Below are 19945 nucleotides of genomic sequence, written 5' to 3'. Positions count from 1 at the left end.
GGCTGTATTATATGGAAGACATGGATTTTCGCTCTGGTTTAGCTTTTAGTTTGAATGAAAAAGAGGAGACTACAAATTCCAATAATTCAGATTTCCTAAACCTTTTCTTAGATCCAAGGAATTTGGCAGGGGGGATTTAACCTCTATCCTGCCAGTTACAGAAGCGGGGAGGGGAGGGGTTGGGGGGGTGGGAGGATGGAGTGGGAGAGGTGGGGGAGTTGATGTCCTTCTGGAGGTCATACCTCAGACAGAATTAATCCTTTCCTGTAGGAATAAAACCACTTTTATCCCTCACTTTTTCTGGCCCCTTCTCCACTCCCTTCTCCCTGCCTCCTGTATCCTTCTCTGCCATGCTTCCTACATTCTTCCCCATTGGTCCTGTCATGGCATCCTATGCAATGCTCAAGGATCCAGAAAGCAAAAGACTCCCCGCTTGCCTATGGCCCCATATTCATCTATGGGGAATGTCATACCTGTCCCTATGCAAAATCTGGCTGGGGGAACTAGAATTTTGACCTAAGTCACTGGTACTGGATTAGAAACAAAAGAGACGTCAGACAGCAACAAAACTCTCCTAGTTCATTTATTTTGCATAAATTTCATGACCTTGGGGCCTGTGCTGACAAGGTTCCTTGCTTTCTTACTCACTTCCCCTACCCTTCCAACCGCTCTCTCTTTCTCTTTCGAATAGAGATTGAGGACATAGTTAAAAAACTTATTAACACTGATGTCATAGAGATTTCTTTTTAAAAATGAGGTATTTGGTTTACTGTCCCAAACAGTAAAGGTTTGGGCAACTGCAAAAATGGTCTAGCAAGCAATAAAATGAAAGTGAATACAGTGACATAAAAAACAGAAATAGGATCTAGCAATACATTGCTGTGGCACCCTGAGAATCTATTGTAGCCAAAATAAACCCACCCACCTTATATATCTAAAACCAAAACACAGCATACATTTCTACTCAGAAAAGACAAGGAAAATAAATAGGTGAGTGAATATTAAAAAGGTAGAGACGAAGATCATTCTTATGGCCCTTTCCCCATGCTAATCAAAATTACTTATTTATAAATTGGATTACTATTTCCCTTGTTATCAAATTACCTTAGGAAAAAATTTAGAATTACGACATCAACAATATTTACAAGTGAATTTATGTGGAACTGTTGTCAAAGTTCAAAATACCATGAAAGATCTTGAGAAGATAGTTGAGTATTTCACATAAAAAACTGACTGATCAGGTTAGCCAAGCCCAAAGTCATGATGAAAACGTGAAAGATTAATTTGGGCCACGTCAGACGCTCTTCTTGGTGGAGGTAAATTATATAGGTGAGAGATGGATATATGAATACAAAGGCCAGGCCACATGCTGCTCCTGAATATCTGCAAAATAAAAAGTTATGGGGATAATATTTATCTTGCATCTTGCTTTACAATTAAGGTAAATACAGTACAATTTAAATCTGCCTCAGTTTGATATAATGAAATTATTTTTGATTCATTTGTTGATGACTTAAAGCATTTGAATTTAAAACATTTTACTTGGTCATTTAATATAAAATACTATTTCCTGTTCATTTTTATGGCATCTGCTTAACAGAGATATTTTTTTTTTGAATTTTTATAAGATTTTATTTAAGTCAAATTGATGACTTTGCCAGGAAGCAAGATCTTAAATGCTCTTGACAAAGAGATTTTTATTCATCTCTCAAATCTCCATAGTTCCTGAGTCTCCCTGATTGTGGCTACTTCCTCAGAAACATCTGGAGATAGGCTTTCTATCTTTGATCTTTTATAAACTAATTATGCATTCTGGGTTTCTGAAGGACTGCTAGCATCTGCTTAAGAATGAGAACAGATGAGCGCCTTCCTGGCATTCAGGACAGTACAAAAGATAATAAGAAAAATACCTAAACTTGAGACTCGCAGAGGAACCTGCACTTTCTCTTCCTTTTCCCTATCTTGTTTTCTTGAGGAATGGTTTAATAGTGGACTTAACTTGCAAATCCATCACATTCAATAAGCATCAGGATTAATAATCTCCCCTTTTGTTCCTTGCTTAGGTAAGATTCTTTAAAAAAAAGTGACTCAGCCCTGCTTTCTATAGGTTAAATATGAAAAATCAGATCATTTTAAACCCCAGCGTTTCATGAGAATCTGAAGTCACTTTATTTCCAATCTACTCAACCTATCCCAATGTTTTTGAAAAAAGCATATCAAGGAAAAAGCTATTTGGGATATAAACTCTTACCTAAACTTTTCCTTTCTGACTACAATTGATACTGAAATATATTCTTGAGTAGAAATGAATTAAGAAAGTTAGGACATAGCTTTGACATATAAAAGATCTCCCAGATACCCAAGAAGATATATATTATATATTAAAAATTACTTTTTATTTTGGGTAAGAAGAAAGGAATACATTAGAAAATAATGAGAAAAAGAAAAGGGCATAGGTGCCTAAACCTAAGGGATAATCGAATTTCTAGAGTTAGAAATAAGCAGAAATGAGAGATAATAAGCACCTTAACTGATACCAGAGAACTACATTTTAATGTTACTGGTTTTAAACACTGAAATTTCATACAATTACATTAAAACAACAACAACAGCAGCAGAAGCAGCAGCAGCAGCTGGAAAAGCATGACACGACTGTATGAAGGAACACAGTTCCCTTACAGACAGTACCTTATGATTCCTCCTATGTTTGGGTAGAAACAGGCCATGATTACTCCAGCTCCCACAATAATTAGATTAAGAATAAACACATGGAAAATGCTACAAGTTGAGGAGACAGATTGGAGGAAAGAAAAAAAAGAAATAAAAACAGGCAAATTATAACCATGAACACGAGAATAAAATTCATTATTAACATCTTTAAAATGAGAATGTCTTACACTTGAAAGTAAAATCACAGCAAAAATAAAAGGTGACAATAGTAGTCAGTGCTGGTGATAGGACACTTGACATTTTGTGCAATTAAATAAATAGGTAAAGTTTTATAGGAGCAAATTTTGTAATGTGTATCAGAGTTCATACTTTTTGATCCATAATTTCACATGGAACATCTTAAGAAAAGACTCAAATTAAAGCATCTATTACCATGTAAATATTTATAGAAGAAGAGAAGTATCCCAGATATATAGCAAGGTAATAATTAATGGGATATATTAAAAATTATTAAAAATACTTATCATTGTTACCTCGATGGTAAAAAATCCACTGAGGCAAGTTGGAAAAAAGCTTGTTAGATTTTTACTACACTAAATCTGAAAACATTGAATATATATCAGAAGGAAATACACAAAAAAGGCAGTAGTGATTGTGTTAAGATTTGGGATTTTGGGTAATTTTTCTTCTTTTCTATATTTAACAAATTTCCTACATTTTATAATATTTTTAGAAAATGTTTATTTTGCCTTTATAATTAGAAACATAAATTATATTAAGGAACAGAAAAAATGGGCAACTTTTTATTTTTCAGATTCAGCCACTTAAAGCTATTCACTATTTACCATGAATAGAATATTTACTAAATACTTGAACTAGATGTTAACAATTCAAGATCTGGGAATCAATTTAGACATACAAAAAATAATGTAGATGAACTCTGTTGCTCAAGAAATAATTCCATTTCCCAAAAGCATGATTCTTAAATTGACACATGAAAGCAACTTTTGAGTCCAAGTTATTAGAGGTTAATCAATCCCAGATAAAGATTACAAAAAGAATTAAAAATAAGAAAAATATTTTACACAAATAAGTGGTTAGTCATTCACATCTTGATGAATTACAAAGATATTCAACTTCCAGATCTTACATTTATCCAGAAACTCCAACCTGAAAATTGCTTCAGAGCTTTGAAACAATAGTTGGGCTTTTGTTATTTTTGTATCGTAAAAGCAAACAACTTTGTGTATTTTCCAAAGTAGCGGTTCTTAAAATGTAACCACAAACCCTAGAAAAGTCCCCAATACTCCTTCAGGAAGTTCCTGAAGAAATTATTTTAATAATCATACAAGACATTACTTGCTTTGCAAATGCAATGGTGAGCAAAACTGCTGGCCCCTTAGCATGGACAGAGGTAGTAGCACCTGTCTGTATTCTCTAGACTATATTCTTTCATGCCAAACACTCTAAAAAAAGTTTTATTAAAAATTGTTCTTGATAAAGAAGTAAAAATTACTAGTTATATTAAACTCATGCTTGGAACACATTTCTTTTTAATGTTCTGTGTGATTGAATAGGATTAAGTACATCTGCTGCGTACTGAAGTACGATGGCTGTCTTGAGGGAAAGCACTTGTAACCGAGTGGGAAGGCGGCCTAGCCCTTCGCCCCCATGAACAGTTTTTACTTGAAGAGCAGACGAATTACATGGTCCTTCAGACTTGGGTATTTGACTTGGGTATTTGACATTTTCTTGAAAATGAATGGTTTGAACTTGTCATCTCAAAGAAAACAACTAGTAGTATATGTTGTCAATGATAAAACTTGAGCTGTCAACTGAAAATTAGAACTTTGGAGAGCTTGTATTTGCCACCCTGAGTATGACAGTTTTCCAATATTTAAAGACTTTTGTTAATAGAGTTGGTGGTGATATAACAATGCACGTTCTGATACTATATAATGAAGTGTGTCAACATTTGGAAGATCTGCAGAACTCAGTGAACCAGTATATTACAAATGACTAAACATGATGTTACAAAATCGAGCATGGTAAAAAATCCAAACTGTAAGATAGAGCAATGGTCCTGAAGCCAAAAAGTATGCTCCAAAGAACGCAGTCTGTGGAATACTTGTAACTGTAGGATGAATAATAGAGTGTTCTTTGTGGTAGGGAAAGAAATGTAATGTGAACACAAGGGAAATTCCAGACTCTTTCCAAGTGGAAAAAACATTCTAACAGCTAACATTATACAAAATAATGGCAGAAAACTGAAATAATGCATTTACCTAGAATATTTTTTCATCTATGACTTCACTGTAGCCATTTTATTTTGGTGAATGTAACTACAGCACAGGGTATAAACATGACGGGCATCTTATATTTACTGAAATTTGATCTTCCAGATGAGCAATGCCGTAGCTCCTGCTATGGTCAGTGCTTAAAAAAACCTGCCAACTATTGACTTATGTTTTTAAAAGTTTATGGCTTTTAAACCAACATGTTGATAACTAATTATTTATTTAATGGGGGATAGGCTGCATCTGTTCACTTTAAACCAGAAGTGATTAAGACTACTTGTTTGTTGGTTACTGAAAATGTAAGTTTTTTTCAAATTGTATCCAAAGGTTTCTTCATTTAAGATCATTTATTCCCAATAAAATAGGTAAGGACTAGGTACTTTTTATTAGGATGAATCTAAAATAAAACTGAATGTAAGAGTAGGAGTTAACCAGGGGTCCACAAGTAAGTTTCAAGAAAACACTGAAGCAGCTTATAGAAATTTCTCTTGGATGAAGGCGACTAATTTTGAATAGATTTTCAAAAGGACTCATAGCTCCTCCATCATCAATTAGAGGTTAAATATTACAGCAGTAGTTACAGAAATAAATAAGAATTTAAACTTGTTATGTATCTTACCTTCAATTATAAACAACTATCATTTATGTAAAAATTCATGAATATTAATATATAAGTAAATATCAATACTAATAATTAAAAGAGTTTATTCTCATTAGCCGTACACTGTTAACATATATATTATTAATTTTTTGGCAACGTGTAGATTAATAGTAAATAAATCATAAGATAAATATAACTGGTATTAGACCTAATGTAACTATACTGGAAGGAACTGACTTTAAATCATTCCGGACAAGGCAGTGTCTTCTATTTTTAAAGCTCTTCAGGGAAAAGAACACTAATGTTCTATCCTTAGCAACCATTACATTAGGCAAATTTTTATAGCAAAAGGATCAGTCACAGTTTAAACTGACCTGTTTGCACAGTCATTTGTTGCTTGGCACATCTTGCTGGTCAAGAGAAGAGCCCTTACCTAGGATAAACGTCACCAAAGACGTGGCCCAATAGCTGGACACGAGCCAAGTAGCCTAGGAGTGGGTAGACAGTCATCATCTGGAACAGCAGGAATATCCTTGCAATGAAGGACAGGATGTCACTGCTTGGAAAGTTGTCTAAAAAATTCTAATCCAAGAAAGAAAATGAAGTATGTTAAAAATTGGGTCTAATATATACAGATTTATAACATAAGTGCCACTCAAATTGTGGTTTGTGGTCTGCTGCCTGTCCATGAACTGTTAACAATTATTGTTCAATGAGCCAAGTATAGAAATTGAAAGTAAGTGTTTAGAAACTTTTATAGAAATATGACATTGCCATACTTTTATTCTAGTTTACAAAAGTATCAGCCTATAATTGATTTGACTTTAAAACAATGACAAAGAACACTTTGTCCTTCACCATAGCTAGTTTAAGAAGCACCACTCAATAAGGTTCGAGCATAAATTTGTTTCAATATAAATGGCTGATTTAGCTCAATGCCATTTCATCTTCACTAGCTCTCTTGCTTTCTCTCCACTGAAGCACTGCAGCACTTTCAAAGTCAAAATTACAGAATGAAGTGAGAGTATATCTGTCATCTAGAATCAGTTTTATTTACATTATTTACAGTCTATCACTAAATAGAAAAGGATCTATCTCTATTTCTTTTCATGATTCTTTTCTCTATTTTAGTTTGGCATCTAAAACAATAATCACACATTCCTCACCCTACCTCCCTCTCAAGTATGAATACCACGGATACTCCTATTCCCAAGGGAGTGGCTTTATATGGGATAGTTCATATCAGGGAAATTTTCAGCAAACGTTTGGTTGCCAAAATAGTTCTGGAATCAAGGACATCAAGAGAAGAACATTTCAAGCTATCATAACAGCAGTAACCAAACCCACTTCTCTTACAAAGATGAGAACATTATTAAAGGCATTATGCTGAAATAATATTTATAATTCATCTGTAATAAATCACATTGTATATTCTACTCTACTCTATTACAGAAATTTCTTTCTGACCAGAAAGAAAGACACCTGTGAAATGCTATTTTTTGTGAAAAATTCTACAGTCACATTAAACTACAGACTGTACCCTACCTAAGTTTATGATGGGTCAAATCAAAGAAAATATTACTTATAGCAGCCTTTTAGTAAAAGAAAAAAGTTTCTTTTATTCTGTCTCTCCCTTTGTCTTTTTTAACAGCTGAACAGTCTATCTTTGTTTTGCTATCTGCCATGCAGTACCAAAGTGGATGTTAGACCTGTCATTAGGAACTGTTGAACTGAGATGCCAGTTTATCCAGAACATTTATAGATCTCGGTTTTGAAAAATAAGGGAGTTGAATGTATTATCTGTGGAGGTTTTACAATTTCATGACTACTATTAGTGAAAATGGACACAAAGGAACACAAATCCACACAAAGAGAAATACTATATATATAATAGGAATCATTCATTTGAGTACCCCAAGGTGATAGCATGAGGTAGGTTTTCTCAGAGAGTCCATCTAAAAATCTATTCTACTAAATGGAGGAGGAAACTGAAGTTCAGAAAGCATGGGGAAGGTGCCTAAATTCCCATATGTAGAATAAAAAGTAGAGAAGGTATTCAAATCTGGTCCTGTCTGCTATTATTATCTTGCTCCGGTATCTCCATGCCTGCTCTGCCAATATGAAGGTGGAGACAATGACACAGAGAGGGTACATGTGCCTTACCTGTTCTATACAGTCCTTGGGTAACGGTGGTGAAGGAAATGAAGCAAAAACCAGGATCCCGATATAGAGATAAGTTAATGTCACCAACATGTAAGCAATGGACAAGTCCCTCACCTGTAAATAGAGAATAAAATTCTCACAATACTGAATAAATTTACAGTAAGTCCACCTGAATAGGCTAAATAAGAAGACTGACAATACAAGATTTACCTTTTTGCTCTGTGTGTGTATGTAGCTTTCAGGCATCCCATTTTTCACAGAAAATTCACACACTTTACAATTAGTCCTTTTTTTTTTTTTTTTTTAGACTATTCTGGAATATGTAGACTAAGTTACCTATTGGTAGACTTAGAAATGAACATAAATGGTGGTTTAACATGATTGAAACTCTAACTTAATTTCAAAAAGCAATTTATTTACCAAATTTATAAAATATTTAACTAAGACAATAAAGCCAAGGGACAACAAGAAAGAATAAGCCACCTTCTGTATGATCTACATAATTAAAAAATTTTTTCTTGTGGTAAATTAACTTAAATCATCAAAGCATGCCTCCACCAGGAGAGACTGGTACATAATAAAATATATTAAATAAAGAAGAAAAGCTAGTTAAAGAACAGACAGTAAGTAGGTATTAAAGACAAGCTTCATAAACCTAAACAGTAAACAAAAGGAAATTAAAAGGCAGCTGTTGAAACAGCTGTGCAATGTTATTATTGGAATCAGTAAACAAATGCAGAACTTTAGAGTGGATTGCTTTCTTCCACTGCTGTTCCCTCCCTCTGAACCTACCGTTCCCATGCAAAGTAAAAAGCTCCAAGATATTTAATGCAGCCAGCTGTCAGATCCAAATAGAACAGATCCCACAGCTCACAAATCTGGTCTCCATCACCATTAAAGTTACAGCCAAACAATCCAGCACAACTAAATTATGGCAATAAGCCAATTCATTTTTCACTTTAAACACAAATTATTTGAAAGCTAAGAAAACATATAAAAAATTATATATAATTTTACTTTAGTTTAATAACACAATAAGAAAACTGGACATGTGGTATTAGGGGCCATTTCTGATTCTTTGGACAACTTTCTTCCTTAAATGGGCTAAAGGAATAGCAGAGAGTTATAAACTTGAGTGTTGATAAATTCATTTAAAAAGCAAATAAGCTATGAGAAATCCTAAAATCACGTCTAAGTTGACAATTAGCCTGAAAACAAACCAGGGATTCCTTAATTAATGATGGATAGACCTATGGGGCTATAGGAACCTGAATAATGCATATTCGATCTAGCCTTCTCTCTAAGAGCTTTTAATTATTTAGGGTTGAGGGGTTTGAAACCCATGGGGGTTCGAAGTTTTCCTCTTTAATTCATGAAGCTCTAGGGCCCATCTGACACAAGAGTTCAGTCACTGCTAAGGTTGCCCATTGTCTTGTGTAGGATGAACAGAAATGAACCAGGGAACTCTAATTTTCATAACAAAGGGTCGTAATCTCCAATCACGTTTCAAAGTCATTCTCCCTCCAACCTTCTCAATGCCACTCAAGAACAAGGTAATCTTGTAAAATACAAAATTTTGGAGGCTAAAACATTTGTGTCAGAGAGAGTTATATATAAAAAGAGAAAACTACCATTTTATGGACAGTCTTTAAATTGTATACTACTTGATCACTGCATTATTTTGGTCAGGCGAACTTTGAGGAAAAATCTGATGAAGGTGATCAGTCTAAGATGCAAGGGCTTCACGATATAACAGGGTTTCCCTGTTCTTATAGCGCTGTATACATACCTCAAGTACAGCATGACAATTGTCATTAGTTTTTATTATAAAAGTACCATATTCATGATACGAAGAATCTCAAGTGGAAAGAAAAGTCCCTTGACACTCGTAAAATAGTCATGGTTAATAATTCTTTATCATATTGGTATTTTAATTATTCTATGTTTACATTGGTTTATACCACTAGACTATGCGATCTCTGAAGACACTGGCTGTGTCTTTTTTTATCTTTATATCCCAATACTTAGGCGATGCCTGGCACACAGTAGGAATTCAGTAAATGTAGATAAAAAAATAATAACTACATTGGCTACAATTAGTAGGTGCTTTTAAGTGCTAGGCTCCTTGCTAAATACAGTACATGGATTATCTCATTTAATGTAGCTGCAAGTTTTTCCTTCATTTTATAGATGAGTGAACTAGTGCAGCAAGTTACAAAACTTGTTCATGGTTACAAAGTGAGTAGCCGGTGAAGTCAATATTCAAACCAAGTCTTTCTGGCTCCAAATTCCATTCCCTTAGCTACCATGATGGAGAACTGACCAGTCTCTAATTCATTTGTGTCAGTTAATAGACAACAATCAAGAAAAACAATAAAGGAGAAGTAACAAGTTATAAATAACAAAGGATACAATCAAGTACACATATAGATACAAGAGAAATACTAAAATAAGAAAAGTTCTACTTCATAGTAGTCCAAATGTATATTCAGTAGGGCAAGAATTGCATATCTGTTTTTGTCTGGAAATACTCGAATGAACAGAAATGCTGTTTTAATACAAAAGCAGCTGAGGTTTAGCACGATCCTGGGAAATATGCCACCTATGAATAGCATGCACGCATGTGGGTTTTGCTATTCTCTAGCTTGAACAGAAGCCATCACTGTACTAGGCCAGGGCAAAGAGCCTCTTAAAAGCTCGTTTAATGGAGAAATGTTAGAAAAAGCTACCTTTTACAAAATGAGGCTCAATGTAAAAAAATATATTTAAAAAGAGGCACGAGTGACTCTATGAACTGGTAATGTGTCAAGAATCCTATACATTAATAAGGTAACCTACTCTGCCTCATGAATAAGCAATGGCTGGCAGGGCTGGTAGCTGCGAACTGATGACGGGAACAATGCCAATGGAATGAGGACTGGGTTTACAGTGGGGCACAAGTGGGTCTGGGAGCACGTTCTATTCTCAAATATGGTTTATAATTTGTTCCACATACCATTCATAGTGAAAATACTACCCAGCGGAGCATTAACTAACAAAAATGACAGAAACTGACCACACAGACCTACTCCAAACATTTACATAAAACTTCTGCTGATGTGTAGCTAAGTAAACTACACAGATTCATATGAAGAAGCAAAAAGCAAACAACACATTGAGATATAAAGCATTTCAATGTGTGAATCAGATCAATTCTCTCTCCTGCCAGAAAAGCATTTCTATTTAAGAATTTTAGGGAGCAAAACTTAAACACAGACAGTCCTCTCTTTGCATGAGAGTATGAGACTGTAAAAATGCTCGGACATCTCTTTGAGGAAGATGTGGTCGCAGCTGCAGCTCTCCCGCCCCTGCTCCGCTCCTGCCTCAGGGCTGTTTGCACTGCAGCCATGGCTTATGGATACTGGAAAGACACCCATAAAACCAGAGGTGGCCATTCACCAAATAAGATCACCCTAAACAGCCACAAGGTAAAATTCCCTGGAGAAGGGGTGTGCTGATTTGATCAGAGACACAAAGGAAATAAATCTCGACTTGTCACCCAAAGTGAAAGGACTAGTACGGATGCCTACCAACACTCCGAGAGCCACTACGAGAAAAACTCCTTGTAGTGAAAGTTCTAAGACCCTAAAATTTTCCAAAGTCAGTTCCAGATGAAGATCCACAAGCCACTCAATGACATGCACAGTTCTTCAGAGATTAAGCAGATCACTTCCATCACTATTAAGTGGTTGAAGTCACCATTGCAGATGCTTATATAAACTATTTTATTAAACTGATTATCATGTGTTAAAAAAAATGACTGCAACACAATCATAATAATCAATGGGAAAAATTGTGATTGTTCTGTGATCTTTACCAATATTTGCCAAAACATTAAAAACTATCATTTACAAACAGTAAACTTGATATTTAGTCAGTATACTAATATAAAACACCAGAAACATTGAACATTAAACTGTTTTATTTCTTTGTTAAAACTTGCAGAGTAGTTTGGACTGTGTTTCCCCCGTCATGGCATAATTATAATTTAGAGCAAGCATCTTTTTCATGCCTTGGTAAACTGTAATATTCATTTCTTTTAAGTCTGCATCAGCTTCCAACATTTCATCCTTTGTGCTTTCAATGTTGTGAAGTATCTCTGAGAATTCTCTCAATGGGAACTTAATGGGAAGTTTCAGTGTCACTTCCTCTGAAACCTCTTGATTGTTTTCATCACAATCACCTTCCTTATTTGTGTTGATAACTTCACCTTCCTTAAGTTCTTCTGGTTGTAGATCTAGTCTCTTGGATGGCAGCAGGGTCAACATTTCCACAATCAGATATTTCTTTCATGATTCCATTTATGTTTGATTAAAGTTTCATTTCCAGTGTTATCACTTTTTATTTTATTGTTACACTTTCACCTTTGTCAATTCTCTCTTTCATTTCTCCATTTTTATAAATAACACTTGGGTTTACCACTAGGAGACAAGGAAGCAACTCAACCACCCACTTTTCAGTCTGAGGGTAAAGTAAATAACAGATGCATAGTGACCAATCACTGAAAGACTTTGAAGGAAGAGACATGATTACTAACTAATCAGGATGTGCATCTGCTATTTCTGTAGTGATTTTTGAACTGAAGGGCTGGTAGCTACTACTTAATGCAAATACTCATAGTTCCAATCCTGTCATAACTGAAATTTGAACCATGTTGTTAGGGGGAACTGATGCAATTTAACTAAACCATAGTAACTAAAATTCATGCATATAGGAACTGTTTAAAATGAGAACTGCCTGTAATTTAACTCATCATTTTAAAACGATTTCTAGTGTGACAAACTAATTGTGAGTACAGTAAAAATATACATGAGTGTTTAAGATAAAATATGAGACGTCATTAAAATTGTGTTGTTCACTCCCGGATTCCCAGGTATACAAGGCATTCTCCTCTGCTGTTAAAGAGACTTTGATGGTAAAGTTTGAGAAGCACAGCCTCATGGATAGAATGATCCACTGCATGAGAATCCTACTTCATAAAATGGGTTTCTGGGGTACTTGGTCTAAGTTGGCATATGAGAGCAGTTGATCAGGATAAACGGGTTACTTAGCCAGCACCAAGGTATACACTATTAATGATATATACTATCTCTGTGAAGATGAAATAGGTATTTTTCATATATCTCTCTAAACTTCCTAAAACTTGAAGTAGACAGCTTTGTTCAACTGGCAATGAGTCAGAGAATTTGTAAAGGAGGAGAGAAGGATTTAAAAATACAGGACAGTAAGTATATCCTCAGTTTCCATTTATAGCCTAAAGTTCCAAATGTTTATCTAGGATAAGTAAATTTTCTTTCTATTTTCTCAAAAGATTTAAAACTGTTGATGACAAAAATATAAGTACAATAAGACTAAACATTTCCTACAGTAGACAATTTGGTGACGGGAAGAGGGGAGGGAGGTTTGGGGGGTGGGAAAATGGAGTGAAGGGTTAAAGAAGTACAAATTAGTAGTTGATATTTGGGCATGGGGATGGGGAGAATGGCAGAGGGAATGCAGTTAGCATTAATATAATGTTTAGGTGGGGGGCCAAAGGAGGGAGGGAGCAATTGGGCGGATTTTTTTATGAACTATGTAGATTTCTAACCAATGTACTGTATCCTGGAAACTAATTTAAATAAATAATTTTTTTAAAAAAAGACTAAACGTTTCCAAGATAAAAACCAAATCTAAAGTGGGAGGGAAGATACAAACTCTAAAAACATATTTCGACTTAGAAAAAGTGTAGCAAATGATAAGAGAACTCAATCCTTAAGTTTTCCAAATGTTATGGCTGAAAGAAACAAGAAGAGTTATATAAGTTTTCCTTAGACTTGAACAGAGAAAATATCTCTCTATAGCCTTTCTATAAAGTATGGTGAGCACTTTAATGAAGAATACCCCAATTATAGATCTTATAAAACAATGAAACAATTCTACACATGGCTTTCTTATATTACCATGAGAAGCTAGTTTTCACATGAAAATATAGTGCAGTGATGAGAGAAGAGAGAGGAAGAATTGAGGTGGTTCAATTATGGATTTTCCTGGGAATCTAACTAACTTATTAACATTATAGGAACAAATGTTGAGGAAGAGTTAATATGTTCTCATTGAAATAAGTTTAAAGGCACTAGAAAGAATCTGAAGGGGAAGGTAGTCTCTCCTGTTAACAGAAAGATCCACGGTCTAAGTGTCAGGAGAGAAAGGATAATAGGAGTAGATAAAACTAAAAATGTCCAGCCTCTACTATATGTGAGATCATGTTAAACACTTTTCCTACTTTGTAACATTTAATTATGATTAAAACCCTAAGGGGTCTGTGTCAAATACTACTACTATTTCATAGAAAGAAAATAAAATTTGAAAGTCACTGAGTTAGGATATTTGGTAAATGCAGATTTACTTGATTCCAACTTCATTCACAGGTAATATGCCACATGAATGAAGGTAACAGAAAAGATGAAAATAAAAGAGTCTGACCTATATTTTTGCCCTAATTTGAAAGCTAACTTCCTTCCACTTGGAAAGAGTTTTGCCTTCTTAATGACTCTGGCAAACATTACTTCAAGTCTTCTCAGAATCCCCAGGCACTGCAAACTCTTCCTTTTTTGGTATTTCAGTAACAATTGTATAGACCTCTATTAGAACTTCATCATAATTTTTGGTTACATGGTTAGACACTATCAAATTGAGTTCAAAATCTGCAGACAAGGTCACAAGTAACTAGTTAACTTCTGCTTGCTTTGGGTTTAGTTTGCTCTTCTTTTTCCAGTACGATAAGGTAGAAGATTAGATTATTGATTTAAGATCTTTCTTCTTGTTTAATGTAGGTGTTTATAGCTATAAATTTCCCTCTAAGCACTGCTTTAGCTGCATCCTATAAGTTTTGTTATGTTGTCTTCATTTTCAGTAATCTCACAGTATTGTCTATTTTTTCTTGTAATTTCTTCTTTGGTCCATTGGTTATTTAGGAATAAGTTGTTTAATTTCCACATGCTTGTCAATTTTCCAAATTTCTTTCATTATTGATTTCTAACTTCACTGTGGCCAAAGAAACATTTGGTATGATTTCAATCCTCTTAAATTTATTGAGACCTGTTCAATGACTCTGCAAATGGTCTATCTCGGTAAATGTTCCATGTACATTTGAAAAGAATATGTGTTCTGCTGTTTGAGAGAAGACTTTTATTAATGCCAATTAGGTCAAGTAGGTTATAGTTTTTCATGTTTTCTATATCCTTACTTATTTACTATTTGTTCTATCATTATTAAGGGAGGGGTCATGAAATCTTCAATTATAATTGTGGATTTATTTACTTCTCTTTTCAGTTTTGACAGCTGCTGCTTCGTTTATTTAGAACCTCTGTCATTTGGGTGCACACATTTTTAGAATTATTATGTCTTCTTGATGAATCGATCCCTAAAAGTCATTATGTAATGTTCCCCTTTATCTTGGCGATACTCCTCATTCTGAAGTTTAGTATGATATTAAAATAGCCACTCTACCTTTCTTATGTTTAGTGCCTTTATGATATTATCTTTATATTGAAAGTAAATTTCCTGTAGATAGTATATAGTTAGGTTTTTTTTTTTACTAATCAGTCTGACAATCCTTATCTTTTAATTGCATTATTTAGACCATTTTTTATTTAAATAGTTATCAGTATTACTGGGTTTAAATCTATTATCTTAGTATTTGTTTTCTATTTGTCCCATCTATTCTTTGTTTTCTTTTTCCGGTCTTTTTAGCTCACTTGGGTATTTTTAAAGATTTTATCACCACTATTGGCCATGCCTCTTTATTTTTTTAGTGATTGCTCTACAGCAGGGGTTGGCAAACTATGGCCTATAGGTGAAATCTGACCAATTGTTTGTTTTGGTAAAGTTTTCTTGAAAAATAGTCACCATCATTTGTTTACATATCTTCTATGGCTACCTTATGCCATAACAGCAGAGTTGGGTAGTTATAAAAAGACCATATGGCCTGCAAGACCTAAAATATTTACCATCGGAATCTTTATAGAAAAAGTTTGATGACCACTGCTCTATGGTTTAAATTTAAAAATTAAGGTCCGGTAAGGAAAATCAGTTCCTTGAGATAATTACTCACATTGTTTTCTTGGTTCTTGTTGTTCTTTAAGAGTGTGATAATACAATTATGAATAAAGAAAGCAAGGGTAAGCACTCCAGTCAGCTGTGGAAACTGAAATCTTATTTCTAGGAGAAAAAGAGAAGGGAAAAAAAACCCGTTAAAATTGATAATGAATATTAGTAGCCAAAAGCTGATGACTAAAAACCTGTTGCCTCTGTTTGGTCCAGGGAAGAAGAATATTAAAATGTCTTTACAAAGTTCCTCAAGGCTAGCATTATACTTGAGCAGAGTACTTGAAAAGGGAAAGAAAAGGAATCAAGAAATGACTATTCTGTGAGGGTGCTTTATATCAGTTATTCCTGTTTGAGGCCACTTTACTAGTATGTGGCAGAGCAGGATTCAAATGCAGGGTCTGTCTGACTAAAGTTTCTTGTCTTCTAATCCTAGAATTTTCCAGAAAAATACCTTTAAAAAAGGAATTATAAATTATTAAGAATTAATAATTTAACATTTTTTAATGGCAATGCTAAAAAGCATTGCTTAAAAATACTGTAAATAACTTAAATGTCTACATAGAAGGGAATGGCTAAACTGTGATACAGTTGCTCAGTGGTATACAGTAAGTTATGTAAGAATTATGCTCTAGAGAAAGATTTTATGCTCTTGCAAATGTTCATGATTCATATACTATGTATAGTATGGTTTTATTTTTACTTTTTAAAGTATGTATGTGTATGCAAAGAAAAAAACTGAAGGAATATCCAAAAGTGTTAATTGGTTATCTCTGGCTAAACATTGGAACTTATTTTAAATCAACCACTTACCTATATTCTTTAAATTTTCTGCAATAAACATAAAATTACTTTGAAATAAGAATAATAAAGTAATATATACTTATAAGCACTGTCAATTTATGTCTTGAGCTCTGCTAATATAAAAATAAAAAAATTGCTTTTATGTAGACTAAAACCATGATTTACTTGAAAAAGATGCTGGATCTAGGTGAAATAGGAGATAAAGTAGAGAACAACCTATCCCAGAGGATTCCTTAGTATAAAAAGCAGAAATGAGAAAACGAAGCCCACTGACTTTTTGTCATAATATTTTAGGAAAGGAAATGAAAACAACTAAGAATCAAACACTAGCTCTAAAAGAAATCAGAAGATAAAAAAATGATATACTTTTGTTTTCCATCAAGTTTTTTGTTTGTTAGCTTTTATCTGAATTTTTATCTGTGAAGCAATTCAAAGTGTTATCTTTCTTAGGAAAAGTCTCCTCTTTTCCGTCTATAATATTTTACATTTATACATCTCAGAATAAAATAAAATGTGGCGGCAAGTCCCACTTCTGTTTTTATTTTTTATAAAAACCTCTTAATAAATTGAGAATAGAAGGATATTTTCTTAACAAAAAAAGACTGATTACTTTAGATCCACAGTCAGCATTATAATTACATAATTATAATAGAAGCACTAATTTTGGAAAGATGATAACATTATTATTTCCATATGACATGATTTGCAGATATTCTTTGCAAAAAAAACAACTGGAAAACTCTTTAGTAAGAATCCGAAGTCATCAAATCACAAAGGGAGAACATAAGAAAGGAATTACAAAACAACCGGGAATCAATTAATGAAATGGCAGTGGTAAATCCATACCTATCAATAATTACTTCAACTGTAAATGTACTAAATTCTCCAATCAAAAGACACAGAGTGGCTGAATGGAAAAAATTACAAGACCCAACTAGATGTTGCCTATAAGGAACTTAATTCAGCTTTAAGAAAACATAGACTGAAAGTGAAGAGATGGAAAAGATATTCCATGCAAATGGAAGCCAAAAAAAATGAAATAGACTTTTAGCCCAAGACTGTAACAAGAGACAAAGAAGGTCATTATATAATGATAAAGGGATCAATTCATCAAGAGGATATAACATTTGTAAAAACTTATGCTTTCAACATGGAAACACAAATATATAAAGCAAATATTAACAGATCTAAAGGGAGAAATAGATATCAATACAATAATAGTAGGGGACTTCGACACTACACTTGTAAGAGTGGATAGATTATCCAGACAGAAAATCAGTAAAGAAACATTGGACGTTGACAGAATAGTCCATCCAACAGCACCAGGATACACATTCTTCTAAAGTATACATGAAACATTCTCTAGGATAGATTGTATGTTAGGTCACAAGTCAAGTCTTAATTTAAGAAGACTGAAATCATATACAACAAAACTAGAAATCGATTACAAGAAAACTGGAAAATTCACAAATATATAGAAATTAAACAACATGCTACTAACCAACCCATGAGTTAAAGGAGAAATCAATAAATATCTTGAGACAAATGAAAATGGAAACACAACATAGCAAGACTTAAGGGACGAAGCAAAAATAGTTCTATGAAGGAAGTTTATAGCAATAAATGCCTACGTTAAGAACAACCTCAAATGAACAACAAAAAAACTAGGAAAAAAAAGCAAACCAAGCCCAAAGGAGTAAAAGGAAGGAAATAACAAAGGTCAGAGTGAAACTAAATGAAATTGAGACAAAAAAGACAATGAAAAAAGATCAATGAAACTAAGAGCTAGTTCTTTGAAAAGATAAAATTGACAAACCTTTAGATCAATTAACCAAGAACAAAAGAGAGAGGACTCAAATAAGTGAAATTATAAGAGACATTACAACTAATACCACAGAAATACAAAGGATCATAAAAGATTATTGTGAACAATTATATATCAACAAATTGGACAACCTGGAAGAAATGGATAAATACCTAGAAACATATAATCTACCAAGACTGAATCATGAAGAAATAGGAAATCTGGACAGACCAGTTACTAGACCAATTATTAAGGATACTGAATCAGTAATAAAAATCCTCAATAAAGAAAAGTCCAGGCAGGCCCAGAGAAGCCCTGTGGTAAATTCTACCAAACCTTTAAAGAAGGATTAATATTAATCCTGCTCAAACTCTCTGAAAAATAGAAGAGAAGGAAACAATTCCAAAATTATTTTATGAGGCCAGTATTACTATGATACCAAATTCAGTCAAGGACATTGCAAGAAAAGAAAATTATAGGCCAATATCCCTAATGAACATAGATGCAAAAAAACAACTCAACAAAATATTAGCAAATTGAATTCAACAATATACCAGAAGGATCATATATCATGATCATGTGGGATTTATTCCGGGGATGCAAGGATGGTTCAACATGTACAAATCAATCAACGTGATATACCGCATTAACAAAATAAAGGATTAAAATCATATGATCATCTAAATAGATGCAGAAAAATAATTTTATGAATTTCAACATATACTTATGATAAAAATTGGTAGGGAGAATGAGAGGAGCTTCTGGAGTGCTAGTAATTTCTGTTTTTGATCTGGGTGTTAGATACCTGGTATGTTCATATTATGAAAATTAATCAAGCTGTACACTTCTGAACTATGCATTTGTGTCTATATATGTTACACTTCAATATAAAGTTCAAAATCAAAACAAAAAAGGTGGGACAAACACATAAAAGTAAGAAAAGAGAAATTCCATTATATTTGAAGGCGTTAAATATCAATGAGTGGTAAAAAGTAGTCGCTCCTAATGGAAAGTGAATAATAAAACTATTTAAAGCATATGTGGTTAGAAAATTATTTTTCTGGTTGCAGATGAACACAATGCGGCACTCAAATGGCAAATCACCCCATACTTCTTTAAAATCAGTGTCTGAAGTCTCTTTGAAGTCAGTTTCAAAGCATTTAACAGTTTTTCATTTTAAAAATATAATCTTAATTTCAGTCTTAAATGTGTAGTAATTTTTTCTCTTAAATGTCTTATTCTAAACATTGTGAAATTTTGCACTAAACAGTGTTTTCTTTCTTTTTAATTCTAATATTTTAATTTTTTCAATTATGGATGACATACAATTTATTGTATTAGTTTCAGGTGTACAACAAAGTGATTAGGCATTTATATAACTTATGAAGTAATCACCCCAGTAAATCTAGTAAACATCTGACAACCATACATAGTTATTATAATATCATTGACTATATTCCCTGTGCTATTCTTTATATCCCC

General features: G+C 33.5%; 1 protein-coding gene and 1 pseudogene across 5 annotated transcripts in view; one reads left to right on the top strand and one right to left on the bottom strand.

Moving 5' to 3' along the window:
* Positions 1 to 565: 565 nt before the first annotated feature.
* Positions 566 to 19945, bottom strand: part of SLC38A9 (solute carrier family 38 member 9) — a 54599-nt gene continuing 35219 nt past the window's right edge. For 4 of the 5 annotated variants that reach the window (XM_016142326.2, XM_016142329.2, XM_016142328.2 and 1 more), the window contains exons 11-15: positions 15863 to 15969; positions 7732 to 7845; positions 6002 to 6150; positions 2689 to 2778; positions 566 to 1383 (exon numbers count right to left, since the gene is read on the bottom strand). In XM_016142326.2, coding sequence (XP_015997812.1) covers positions 1218 to 1383; positions 2689 to 2778; positions 6002 to 6150; positions 7732 to 7845; positions 15863 to 15969 — 626 coding nt within the window. In that variant the 3' untranslated portion in view covers positions 566 to 1217. Of the gene's footprint in view, positions 1384 to 2688; positions 2779 to 5942; positions 6151 to 7731; positions 7846 to 15862; positions 15970 to 19945 lie in introns of those variants that run through there. The other variant, XR_001596585.2, reaches the window with a different exon arrangement.
* LOC107509641 lies at positions 10996 to 12053 on the top strand (annotated as a pseudogene).

Source organism: Rousettus aegyptiacus, unplaced genomic scaffold (assembly GCF_014176215.1).
Source record: "Rousettus aegyptiacus isolate mRouAeg1 unplaced genomic scaffold, mRouAeg1.p scaffold_m13_p_8, whole genome shotgun sequence".
Lineage (NCBI taxonomy): Eukaryota > Metazoa > Chordata > Mammalia > Chiroptera > Pteropodidae > Rousettus > Rousettus aegyptiacus.
Note: the sequence above shows the minus strand (reverse complement) of the source record. Positions and strands in the feature narration are given on the sequence as shown.